The 13,410-nt window shown below is 33.3% G+C and overlaps 1 protein-coding gene across 3 annotated transcripts in view; it reads left to right on the top strand.

The window, feature by feature from the left end:
• The window catches only part of LOC128240247 (uncharacterized), a 67,293-nt gene that overhangs the window by 23,343 nt on the left and 30,540 nt on the right, over nt 1-13,410 (top strand). For all 3 annotated transcript variants that reach the window (XR_008262100.1, XM_052956786.1, XM_052956788.1), the window contains exons 2-8: nt 2,445-2,574; nt 2,740-3,301; nt 4,539-4,709; nt 8,718-8,800; nt 9,853-10,030; nt 10,239-10,442; nt 11,386-11,481. Coding sequence is in view for 2 of the 3 variants with exons in the window: in XM_052956786.1 (XP_052812746.1) it covers nt 2,445-2,574; nt 2,740-3,301; nt 4,539-4,709; nt 8,718-8,800; nt 9,853-10,030; nt 10,239-10,442; nt 11,386-11,481 (1,424 nt within the window). In the remaining variant the exon portion in view is untranslated. The remainder of the gene's footprint in view (nt 1-2,444; nt 2,575-2,739; nt 3,302-4,538; nt 4,710-8,717; nt 8,801-9,852; nt 10,031-10,238; nt 10,443-11,385; nt 11,482-13,410) is intronic.

Here is a 13,410-nt window from a genome sequence, read left to right as displayed (position 1 = left end):
TTCTGGCCACTAGTGCAATTGCAAAACTAATTTTGATGCGTGAGGGATATACTTAAGCGACGATGTTAACCGTTGCTTCAATATTTATGCATGCATATATGTACTTGTTGGCATTTTGGGTGCCTCATTTCTACATCAAAAATGCTCAACCAGGTATGAGTTTATTGTATAAGTTATAGCTCGTAGTTTGTAAAATGTGGTTCTTTAGCAAATTTGTTTTAAATACGAAATAAAAGGTGTTGCTTCCAAGGTATGCATGATCAAAATATCCATAAATTATGTATGAGTCCCTTTTGCTGAGTGGTTATGCTATTTATTTGTCCATGACGTAAAAAGTGTAGGTTCACCCCTGATTAAAACAAGACTTTATTTTCATACTTTCATTGTATTTTGTTCTGCAATTTCAGTATCAAAGAGTTAACTAATTATTTCAGACACATTACCTGGAAAATGATTATTTGGTGCCAATGAGGTACGAGTCCCTTTAAGAATGACAAAGTGTTTTTACAATCAGCTAGATAACAAGTTCATTTTTTCCACATATACAAGATGATTTACAAGTTATCATCATATGTGTATTTTTGCTTCACTGCTATCTTGTAGGATGACTGGCTTATATACTACTACCGGGTATGTAGTAAAGTGACAACATGGCATTAATTACCAATAGCGTTTATTTTGTAATGCAAAATTCACCAGCCTTACATGTTTGTACAGTTCGATATTTTTTTCTAAAACATATACTAGTATTACTGTTTGAGGAAGGCATTGGCACATGATGCATGTTAACATTCTAAAATGCCTTGCAGCATTTTTAATGGTGTTTAGCTTGGACCAGCTCAAAACCAAATAATAGGGGTTGGAAAGTCTTTGATTTAGGAGTTAAAAAGTCTTTAATATGGTTATTAAAATAATTCAACTAGGGGTTGAAAAGTCTTTGTTATAGGAGTTAAAAAGTCCAAACAGGTAGGGGTTGAAAAATCTTTGAAATAGGGGTTTAAAAGTCTAAGGGTTGAAAACTGAAAAGTGTTCTTTTTTAGAAGGGTTAAAAAGCCTCTTGGGGTTGAAAGGTCCTGCTCCCCTGCAGAACAGTGTGTATGAAATAAACTATTATCTTAGGTAAAACATTTCATATGGATTTCCATCAATTAATTACATCTTCATTAAAAATCAAGAAAATGGTACATTTTCTGTGTAAAGGTACTGACAACCGAAATAACATTTTCAAGCGTAAAAGTGAGTATAGCTTTGAAAAAATGAAAAAGTTCTTAGTTGTTTGTAACCACAACTTAATCGATTAAAAATGGCGTCTGAGGAGATGAAACTAGTGTAAAGATATTTAAAAAATGGAATTTGTGTCACTGGTTGAGTAAGAATACTTCAGGTAATTTTTGATATGATTTATTGCATTCAAATTCATTAAAAGATGCTTAAATCTTATCGCTAAGATATCAGCACAGAAGTCTTAGCTTGGAATTGGATGGATACAATGTCAGGACACAGGTAAACAATAAAACAAAACTTCAAATATATTCCTAAATAAATAAATAGGTGTTCTTTTAAGAGATTTAGGAAAGTTGAAATATTTTCCCATTAAAATTTATTGCCAGAACCTCCAATTGGATTAAGCCCATTGCCAATGTTACCAATTGGAAGATTCCAATGGGACAATATTCCAATTGGAGTTTTCCAATTTCCTGACTTTTCCCATATTGAATTGTGGGAAATATCCAATTGGAAAAAATGGTCGACGGGATTTTTTTTTACAAAAAATAATAAAAAGTACTATAAACGCACTTTTTCTAGATAACATTATAACCATTAATGATAATGATTGTTATTAATCACTAATTCCTTTTTTGAAAATGTGGGAGAATTTTCCAAAAAAAAATGTTGGGCTGATTTTCCAATTGGAAAAACCATTTTTCCAATGGGAAGGCCATTTTCCAATGGGACTCCCATTGGAAAAGTTGACTTTAAATGCCAAAAAAACATATTTCTAAATTAAATTTCAGGAAACAAAAAATATCTCGTATTAGTATTACCTGACACATTTTAAAAATACAAAAATAAAAAACATTGGGTGAAAAATAAAAAAAATAAGTTTGCAAAAATTCCGGATTTGCAAACTTAATCCGGATGCTGTTACATAGTTACATTCTCTTCGAACCCCTCGGATCCATCTTTAACGTATTTGATTGAATGACCGAGAAAATGTACTAAAGCAGTTGCCCGTCTTTTCGAATTAAACATGATAGAAATAACATTATATTTAAGTATTCAATAAAACAACGAACATAATTAATCGTTTATACATTAGATATACTTCAGTCGTTATATGTTAATAGTATAAAAGTATCGATAAACAATGGAATCAGATACATTGAAAAAAAACCTGTTATATTTGTTTTGAACATATTATTTTGACAATTTAATGTTTACAGAACGATGTGGTTACAACCATCCGCCATTGTGCTGATGATGGTGCTGCAGACCTGCGTGGCGGGAAGATTTGAGAGATTGGAGCGTCGATTGGAACTGAAACTGAAATCCTTTCAGGCCTCCGTCGAGGTGGTAGGTATACATTTTACTACTCTAGACTTCTGTTTTGGTCGATATGTCTTTTTACTGACCTGTTAAGGTTATTGACCGTGGACCCTAGCTAGTTAGTCTTACGCAATGATAGGTATATATTGTCATCATACTCTCCTTCTGGTCAACATATTGTTCTCGTTTCAGAGATTGGACGCAACTGAAGGATATTTTGATACACTAGCTGATAGAGTTTCAAAGCTAGAATCAATTGTTAATAAGTCCGATACCGATATCGGGTTGACTAGAAGTAACGGTTCAAGGAACGAGCCTTCTATAGAATATACTAAACCTGAATTAAACGAGATTCAAAACACGCTCGCTATGTACAAAACATCATTTATAAAACAAAAAAAAGAAATGAACGATGTGAAGTTTGATATATTCACGTTTTTTGGCAATCTCAGCTCTGATGTTAAAACTAAGTTGGCCCTGCACGTTGTAGGGCAAATAGAAGACAACAATAAAACATTGATGGCTCTAAATACTCAAGTCCGAGATCATATCGCCAACGAAACAGAAAGTCTAGAAGTTTTTAAAACTAGTATACTTCAAGACGTGAATGAGACACGGGCACGTGTCCAAAACGAAACAACTGAACTTGAAAAGAAGGTTGAAAAGCTAATAGGCAAAGCAAATGAAGTTGTTGGGATCATCGATGAGCAGAGATCTACAATAGAAGACGGTATTATGGTCACCATCAGGGCGCGTAAGTAAATCGTAGCTTACGTCAGGATAGTTATTTTCTAATTGTCTAAAGCAATTACATTGTTGGCTGCCAATGAAATCGGACGATGATGGAATAGAACATGTTCATCAAAAATAAATGGATGGGTTTGCTAAGCTAATGTACCGTATGGTATGGTTCTTTCCACAGTTAAATCAGTCTTTATGTCATTACGTTATTTAATATGCCATGAGTAGAGAATATTTAGAACATGCAATGTAATATCGACCTTTACAAGCAGGATCTTTGAAGATAAAGTCACGCTGGTACTTCTACATTTCTAAAGCGGCTCAGGTCAAAGATACATCAGGAGTCATTTGTATACGACTTTGATAATTTGTACGAGTTATGCCAAAATGATCGCAGCCAGCGTTGTTTTAAGAGAAAAACACGTGAATATGAATAATTATACACAATTTAAAATGACACTATAAGTAATACGGAAATAAAAATAAACAACGCTGACGACACATACCCAGGACAGCTTCTTATTGTAGCAAGCACTTTCAACGTTGTTTCATTTAAGCTGTCACAACTTTAAAAATATGCGAAAGGACATTTTTATTACTTTTTCTCGTATGTCATGGACGGCGAATGAGAAGAAAGTTTCCGGCACTCATCATTTGCATAAGACAAGCCATATAACTGAAAAAAACTGTTTGGAAATGACGTCAAATTTATATTGACGTAGACGTCGAATAAATAGTGTCGATAATCATGTATTGTAGCAGTACTGCACAACAACATTTACTTAATATTTTAACCCGCGTTTGAATTTATCAATTGACGATTTATTATATTGTTCTATTTCTATTTAGTTAATGTAGTGACTGGTCGGGATAGACATTTTGACATGGGTCAGTGGAAGTAGTCACATAGCCGTTAACTATTGCTCTATTTCTTTATCTATGTCAAATTTTATGGAGATATTGTCATTATGTCCTTTATGCAGCAGAAGTAACAATGCTTGCGTTGCACAACCACCGCTTACTATTGTTATTTTCTCTTTTTAGTTCAAAGTGTATGTAATAACTGGTCGTCATGGGTTTTCTATCTTAGTCATGTGACAGGGGCAGCAGAAGTAGTCGCATGACCTGTCATGCCCAACTTCCGTAGACAATCATTCTATTTCCTTATTTAGTACTGGTCCGCATGGTCCGACGTCGTTTCAGGACCTGCGTTGCACCACCTCCGTAAAATATAGTTTTTATCTATCTAGTTTACAGTTCCTGGAGTGGTTGGTCTACATGGTCCGACTGTCCTCAGTCATGTCAAAGCGGAAACAGAAGTAGACACAGGTCTTGTGATGTACACCCGCCTGTTACTGATGGAATTTGCATTGGAAATGATACAGATACAGAGGAATGCATCATTCACGAGTTTTGTACACGTGAGTTCATTTTGGTGAATTCTCACAATTTATAGTCTCTTATCAGTAACTACCATGTTTCATTTTATTTTAAAACAATTATTATTTCTGTTTTTTTTAAGGTTATTCATTTACCTATTAGTTTTTCAAATCGATATTGTCGTGAAAGTAAAAGAGGCTTAGCCGAAGTGTTTCATATTATAAACCTGTAAAAGTTTGAACATGCAACAAATATTTGTAATAAAATTTGGATACATTGTTTTTATGATATCTTTATTTATTAAGTAAATACCAATACTTAAATTATTTCTGAACGTACTTTTAAGTCCATTAGACGAGTAAGGATTAATACAGCCAAACTTGATATGTGTGTACATGTTTTGTCATTATACGATTCGGGGGAATTGTCGCCATGGTCACATTGGTCACATGGTCGCTTTGTTTGCTGTTCGCCAATGGAGATTAGTGCGAATTTGATTTAGAAACATATAGGATATTGTAATAGTACCGTGTAACCTTCATCTTTTGGGGGGAAAGCTGGTATTTAAAATTAAAATAAATCCATAAAATGATAATCAGGGTTATTATATTTTAAGGTTTCATTATCAATTAAAGTGTAAAATTTTATAAAACACATTGAACTTTTCATTTCATCGTGCAACGTGGAAAAACTCGAAAGCATTGTTCTGCAATTTATGAACTGGTCCCTTAGTTCGAGCAATGTCTTATGTAAAATCAAATATAGTCGGCGCCCTTCTGGGCACTTTTAACGTGCGGCACTTAATTACCGGACTCCCCTGCAATATGTATGCATACACCAAGCGGGACAGATATCTACTGCACCGACCCAATCGCACAGAATGCATAACAATTTCCAAAAGAAAACACGATTAAAGTGAATGTTGAACAATGCTTTCAATATAATTTATAGTTGCGAGGTTAAAGTGCTTTTCAACCAGTGAGTCTGTGTCTCAAACAAAACAGAGAAAAAATATCTGAAGTACAAATTCACAGTAACTTCCATTGAAGATGCTTTATAGACAATACGCTAAACTAATAAAAAACGAAAGTGCAAACATATGTGTAATTTGAAACGCTTAATCAAACCGTTACAACCGGTCCTACTTCAAACCAACTCGAGATAATAAGAAGGTTTACGAACTTATAAGACATCCTAAAATCAATAAGAGATACTTATAAATCACAATGTAATGTTTCAATGTTCTGTTCTGTTTTGTCCTTTAACAATGAAAGGAAATAAATCGTCAAGACAATTTTGGTCAACTTTGCAAGAGGTTTAAATTGAATGACCTACAAGGAGTAAAGTAGGGGTTACATCTCACCCTATATAGGTCACTATACTAAGACAGTCGTATACTCCTAAACTTTAAAACACTTGCAAAGTTGACAAATAATTTAACAAAAAATCGATACAAAAACAGTATTCTGGCTAAGTCTGGTACTCAATAGAGTGAAGTAGGCGGAGTACCACCTAGTTTGTGTTGTAGGGGACAAAATACCTACCACCTTTATAGTTAACCAAACTGGTAAAACTTGGAAAGTTGACCTAAGTTCAACAAAAAAAATCAACACAAAGACGTAAATAACAGTTTTAGCCATTAAACATTACTTTGAACATAAATATCAACATCTGCGATCTTTTAGCTTTGGTTGGCAGATATTTACGCCAATATTTGCTCTTTCCAAGACAAAACAAAAGTTGTAAAAACGGTTTATTTGTGAGAGTGCAGCTTTAAAGCTTTTAGTTAAACGGGCTGATTAACGTTTCGTGTTATAGGGGCTAATTTACGTTTTATTTTTCGGGCCGCATTCATGCTATATGCTCAAGGGGCACGTTCACTTTTAATGGTAAAGGGTCTGGTTCACGCTTTATTATCAAGAGATGCTTTGTTCTTAAGAGACTCTTTAAAGCTTTTATTTTAATGGGCCAGTTAACGTTTTGTGTTATAGGGGCTGATTAACGTTTTATTTTTCGGGCCTCATTCATGCTAGGGACTGGTTAACTTTAAATGGTAAAGGGTCTGGTTCATGCTTTATAATACAAGGAATCGTTCAAACCGTATTTTAAAGGGGTTCTCCCACTTAATGCTAAAGGTTCACGCTGTGTATTAAAAGGGTTTGTTCACACATTATTTAGAAGGGAATTGTTCACGCTAAATGTTTAAGGGACTGGTGTCCAAAATATGGGTTAAAGGCGTCCGTTCACGTTTATGATAAAGGTACTTGTTCACGCTGTGTATTAAAAGGGTTTTTTCACACTTTATATCTTCGGTCTCGTGTGATACGGATTCTTTCACAAGCAACTCGAAGTGATTCATCACCACGGAACAACCGACTTACATAATATTCACTATGTATAATATGAGAACACGAGTCAGATTCCTTTTATCACATGCAAACTTCAGGTAATATATACCAAAATGACCTCCATATTTCGCATGCGCTGAAGATGAACCGACAAAGCAATGGAATAGAAAAATGCCTGTTTTCAACATGCATTTGGTTTTATTCTAATTGTTATGTTTTATTTACTATTTTTGTTAGTTTCCATTTTAGGATGTGTCATTTGCACGCATACATAGGCTGAAGCATGGAGAAAACATAAATGAAAATGACCGAATATTATTTTACTTTTTTTCTTTTTTGTACGTACAAGTAAGAGCTTACAAAGCAAGTCTTCGTGTTTAAGTAGCCAAAGGCAACGAAGTGACCGTAGTTTCATATTAACGACGAAATTACTTTATAAATTTAATCGACTTCGTGTTAGCCCCTCCAAAATCAAGCCGCATGCCTGTCTAAAAGGCATATCAATCACTGCAAGATATTGTGACGTTATTCAAATCAGCATCAATATGTAGATTGCTCCTTTGCATATGCATTCACTAAGCGTGGCTGTATCGGTGTGTGCATACAACGTAATAAATTACATCATAAATACTACATTGGAAGACATTCTGCTTTGAATGAAGAATTAAAACCAATGATAGCCTATGTCACTTAAATAGCCCGGCCTTTGTTTTATATTTTGGGTGTATTTAGGTTTTTATTTTCATCAAACACTTCGACAAACCGACTTTGACAGTGCTCCATCAGGTTTGTAGAAGTGTTTAAGAAGCTCAACTCTCACAATGGTAAAATATCGAAAATTATGTTGGCAATTATTGAATAAGGTATTCTGCCGACATACCTATCAACTCTAAATTTTGAAAATTGATATCTAATGACCGCATATAATTTAGATATCATATGAAAGATGTTTGCCTGCTGCTGACAACTAGAATGTAAAATAAATGACATAATCTATAAAGTCATCAAAGTTTGCATATTTGTGCCTTTACTCCGTCTGAAATCAGACGTAAAAACGACAACTTTTTCAAAAAAAGAACGAACAGACAACTTTGTTTAATTAATTTTGGTAAACGTATTTTATTATATGTTATACGCACATAACCCTTTCAAATGATACCATACTTAATAAAGAGTTACAAGGCATTCAAACATTACATATTTGAGTGGTGGATACCTGAAACAACTGGTTATCATTACAGATCACAGTAACTTGTCCTGAAGGATACAGTGTTCAAAACATTGAGTATGTTGACTTTTTTTTTCATCTTGACTATTCTGATGTTGACGACAATGACCCAAACTTCACTCTGACATCGAATTACGGACGATAGGAAACAAAACGTGTGAACTATCACAGGACAGTATTTTTCATAAGTCAGCATGGATCTTACGGTGAAACGAAGCACACCTGACAATGAAACAACGATTGTTCCAAGTGACCATTCCACTTCACCAATCGATAAGGATCATGATAAGCTGCAATTATTCATTAAATCAGAATGCAAAAATTCAAGTTTATTCATTAATTCATGCTAACTTATTTAACCGAATAGGTTACCCCCAAATCACTAAGATCATACACACGCTATGGAACATTTATCGGGTATCCATGTCCATGTCCTTTATTAGAGCATTAACATTAAAATCATTTTTATCTAGGTGTGCTGAACTGCACCATACCTAAGTCCACAGATGTACATTTTTCGACACTTTCCGGCGTGGAATTAAAAGAGGGGACTCAGGTAAGGGGATGTTTTGAATAATTTCATAAGGAAGGGTGCAATATATGTGTTTAGTTAGTTTCGTCGTTTCATTTTTTGAACTGATCGCTCATCCTCGCGTTAAGACAAGGGTTGTTATTAAATCTTTAGATTTCGATCATAATTTAAAAGAGAACTTCTACAATCTACATAAAGGACCATTACCTTATTTAACAACAATGAACCTATGAGATATTATTTCTTATATAAGGTTTCGCGATATGTTTATGTATTGATTGAAACATTAATAACACAATGGTCACGTGATATCAATAATACAAGGAGACTTTATGGAAGGGCCCGACTCCAATATCCATAACATACTTTAGTAAAATCTTAATCTCAAACCAAATAACATCAAACGTTATCAAAAATAGATTTTGATTTTTGACATTTTCAAACGTGCATTGCCCCATAGAATGTGATCAATAAACATTCGGTTCAGATTCTGAAAATGAGTTTACAGCAAAAGGTTCATTGAGTACAATTTATTGTTTTAAAAAATTACTCGGGTATATTTATTGCTTTGAAACCAGTTTCCTTTAACACAATAACAAAGGTTTCTATATAAACATTCTATGATCTTACGTAATAAAATGAGTTGAGATTAAGATTTTATTTCTGATATTAGTTTAATCTAATGTATCTTTTAACGATTGTCAAACAATTTATTATTAAACACTTGTCCGTTGTAGTACGCTAGGGCTTGTGATATTGGGACCAGGCATCAAACAATAGAAAAGAACTTGATCAAATGCAGAAGAAACAAAGTCCAACAAACCTCAACGACCAAATGTAGATTTCGTTAATACCACTTAACGATGGGGTTGCTGCCTTGGAACGTTCGGTAAAATAAATTAAATAATTCCGAGGTGGAGGGGGGGGGGGGGGCAGCCCTTGACGTGTATACGACCAGACCAATCAAATACCGACCGACATCCTGCCAACAGGCCTAAAGTACACATTCCGAGTGAACAAATAATTTGTTGTTGTTTTTGACGAATTAAGTAATATTTGTTTTTTTATTGTTATAGATACAGCATGGTCAAGAATTTATAGCGGAGAAGGAATGTAAGGATTACTATGTGGGTTACTACCTCAATTACGAAGACGCTTATGAAGAAGTAACTAGTTCTCCAACAAGACTCGTTAATACGCACGTTAATTGTACAGATGGTGTCCTCTCTGATTATACCCTGGTTTGTGACGATGGTAAGTGGAAACGTAATAGGCTTTAAGGAGGTAATAACGATTGGGAAATAAATTTACAGTTTTAAAGAAGTAAAGATAAAGCCAACGGCATTTTATTATCATAGACATGATTATCGTTGGCAATATAGTTAAATGTATGTTATAATAAGTGCATTTAAATTGAATTTGTTCAAGCGATGTGCTTTCAAAGAGTTCTCTCTTTTAACAGTGGACAATAACGATACTGCCGTTACTAATCCGGAGGGATGCATGACTGTACAAAATGGCATTGTCACTGATAACGGCCAATCAGTTAAATGCAACGAGGGTTACGTCAATGCTCAGAGTCTTTTGTACGAGAGATACAGTTGTTCATGTGACAGAAACATCCCTGCATTGGTGTGCAATGGAAAGCAAGCCAAGTGCAATCCAGGTATACTATATATGTATAAAACAAATTCACGTTTTAACGTGTAAATAAAAAATACTATGTGTGTGCATTTCGCAGAAAATGATAAGGAACTCGAAGAACTGATTATTGCAATATTTGTAAGTTATACTATTTTTTTATTGCTTTATACTTATATGCAACAAAATATGGGGCATAACAGAAGCATGAGCCTGAAACTTATTTCATAGAGAGGGGTTTGTTTTAGACAGACAGTGTTTTTCGACTTGTACTATGTACATTGTTAACAACACAAATATTTTAATGATCAATGTCAGCGTGTATGCATAGTAACTAACAATTTAGTACAAAGGAGTATATGTTTAAAACAATAATTGATATTAATATGCTAGAGCGAATTGGGTAACTATTGTAAATGTTATTTTTTATATAAATCAGAGGATGATCAAATTTTACTTATAGAGAACCTGATTTGAAGAATCTTTAACAATTCTACAGAGTTTCACAAGCTCAATTCTATAATTTGATTGCAACATTTATCTCATAAAATATTTCATTTGTAGTCATTCATTACTAAATTTATTTTAAAACAGATAAAAAATCGTTCAATAATCTTATGGACGACAATTGTGCATGTTTTTTTTTCCATTTATACGACATTTGGATTTTCAATTGATTTCGTATGTTTCCCAACACATACAATGTATATATACGGTTTTTAGTTTGTATTTTTGTATGATATTTAACGTCGTCTGCAAAAACAAGTTGTGTTAAAGTATTGATAGTTAAAAAACAAAAACAAATGTAAATCAAGAGACAGGATTGAAAAACAAAATTATAATAATGTTTTTAATTGAATTAAAAGTTGTCAGCAAAGTTGAACCAGTGGATGAAAAAGTGGCGTTTACATTTAACGAGGTATCGTGCCTCGTAAGCTGGAAATAATAGCTTTAGATATATATTCCAGCTCTTTGTCCTGATGGATGTCAAAACGGTGGGACATGTACCTCCCCAATCAAGTGTAGCTGTCCGGAAGGATTCTCTGGCAATCGTTGCCAAACAGGCAAGTCAACTTTCTTGATGGTCTGTATTAATACTAAAGGAAAATCTTACAATAGTAAGTCACTAAAAAAACAATAATACTTTCTAGTTTAAACATAAACAAAAATGACAAATTTGAAACATATCAATATTTTTATTTGTGGCTTTTTATCAATTTTTTAATATGTACATATTGTTGCAATATTTGAAGAGTATGCTATATCATAATTGTTTTATACTTATATGCAACAACATATGGGGCATAACAGAAGCATGAGCCTGAAACTAATTCCCTAAAGAGGATTTGGTTTTGACGGACAGTGTTTTTCGACTTGTACTATGTACATTGTCAACAACACAAATGTTTTAAAGATCAATGTCAACGTGTATGCATAGTAACAAACAATTTAGTATAAAGGAGTATATATACAAGACAAACTAAACTTAATATTTTACAACGAATTGGTAACCATTGTTATTGTTATAATCTATCTAAATCAGAGGATGATGAAATTTGACTATAAATTTCTTCCATTAATTATAGAGGATCTGATTTAAGGAATCTTTAACAAGTCTATATAGTTTCAAACGCTCAGTTCTATAATTTAATTGCATTAATTATCTCAAATAATAGTTCATAAGTGGTCCTTCAATACGAAATTTATTTTAAATCAGTTAAAAAAACGTTCAATAGTCTTATGGACAACAGTTTTGCACGTGTTGTTATTATTTTTAAAATAGTTAATACAATAAAATATTTTGAAACAAACTATTTCACAATGCGCTTATGTTTCGGACAATGAATCAGGGCATCCTAAATTGTCAAGTATCCTCTCCGGGGAATATACATGTATTTATTTCACTAGATTCATCGCAATGGAAGCCGTTGTTTGATAAATGCAAGTTAACGTTAACGTGTTATTAACTAACGATAATGTTAAACAAACGTGTGTATGCAGTACAAATGTTCTAAGCGGAAATAGGAGTTGTTCAGGTAACAAGGACATTGAATGTACACAGACACATCATAACGTGTCTATGACGGTAAAATACCATGTTGGAAACACTTTTATTCTTCCGTGTATTAAACATTGACCTTAGACCAGCCCCAAGCAGTAAGTACCCTTTTAAGTAAAACGTTTCACAAATCACAAACTTAACGATGTTGATGCGTTTAAATGTTAGTTTAATATTGATAGTCGGTATTTCCGTGAAATAAACTGAATACCCGCTCCTGTTCTCCATGCATTCCAGAAATGAAGTACTCGGAAGAATTCAAAACAAAATATGTATTTTATCGTTATTTTTCTAATTAGAATTAATACCACCATGATATCCAGTAAGAATCAAAATATAAACATTTTCCTTATTGCTATTTTGCTTTCATCTAGATGGTGACGTCACCACCGGTCAAATTATGTCATATCTTTGCTATATGTTCTTGACGACATTTTTTCCTTAAATGAAAAAAGTGGCGAACGTTTTAAGAATGTTTCACATGTTATCAAGAGTCAACATACCGATCCCCTCGTATGATTTTAATGGAAGAGAAACATTTTATTCAAATAAATCTGTATAACTAAAACAGAATGGAAGTACACGTATGACATGCTGGAGTATTACCAATAAAGCAAGTATTGTTTCCGATAAGTTGTTAACAAGCAAGCGGATAGTTATTGTAATATTACACATGTTTAATGCAGAAAAACACATGATGATTATGAAAAGCGCTTAATATAGGTTGATGTCGTATTTGTTTGTGTTTTTTTTTTATTTAATTGCATTATCATATTTAACTTATTTGACTTTAACGATCATATAAAAAACATATGATTTAGGTTCAGATTAAACAATATGAACGTTATTTTGACATTTTTTCAACTGGGAAATTTGTGGCCACGTAGCTATTAATTCAAATTCCTTCTCTGAAGGTAAACTTTTTGTTATATGT

This window comes from Mya arenaria, chromosome 7 (genome assembly GCF_026914265.1).
Source record: "Mya arenaria isolate MELC-2E11 chromosome 7, ASM2691426v1".
NCBI classification, from domain to species: Eukaryota; Metazoa; Mollusca; class Bivalvia; order Myida; family Myidae; genus Mya; species Mya arenaria.
Note: the sequence above shows the minus strand (reverse complement) of the source record. Positions and strands in the feature narration are given on the sequence as shown.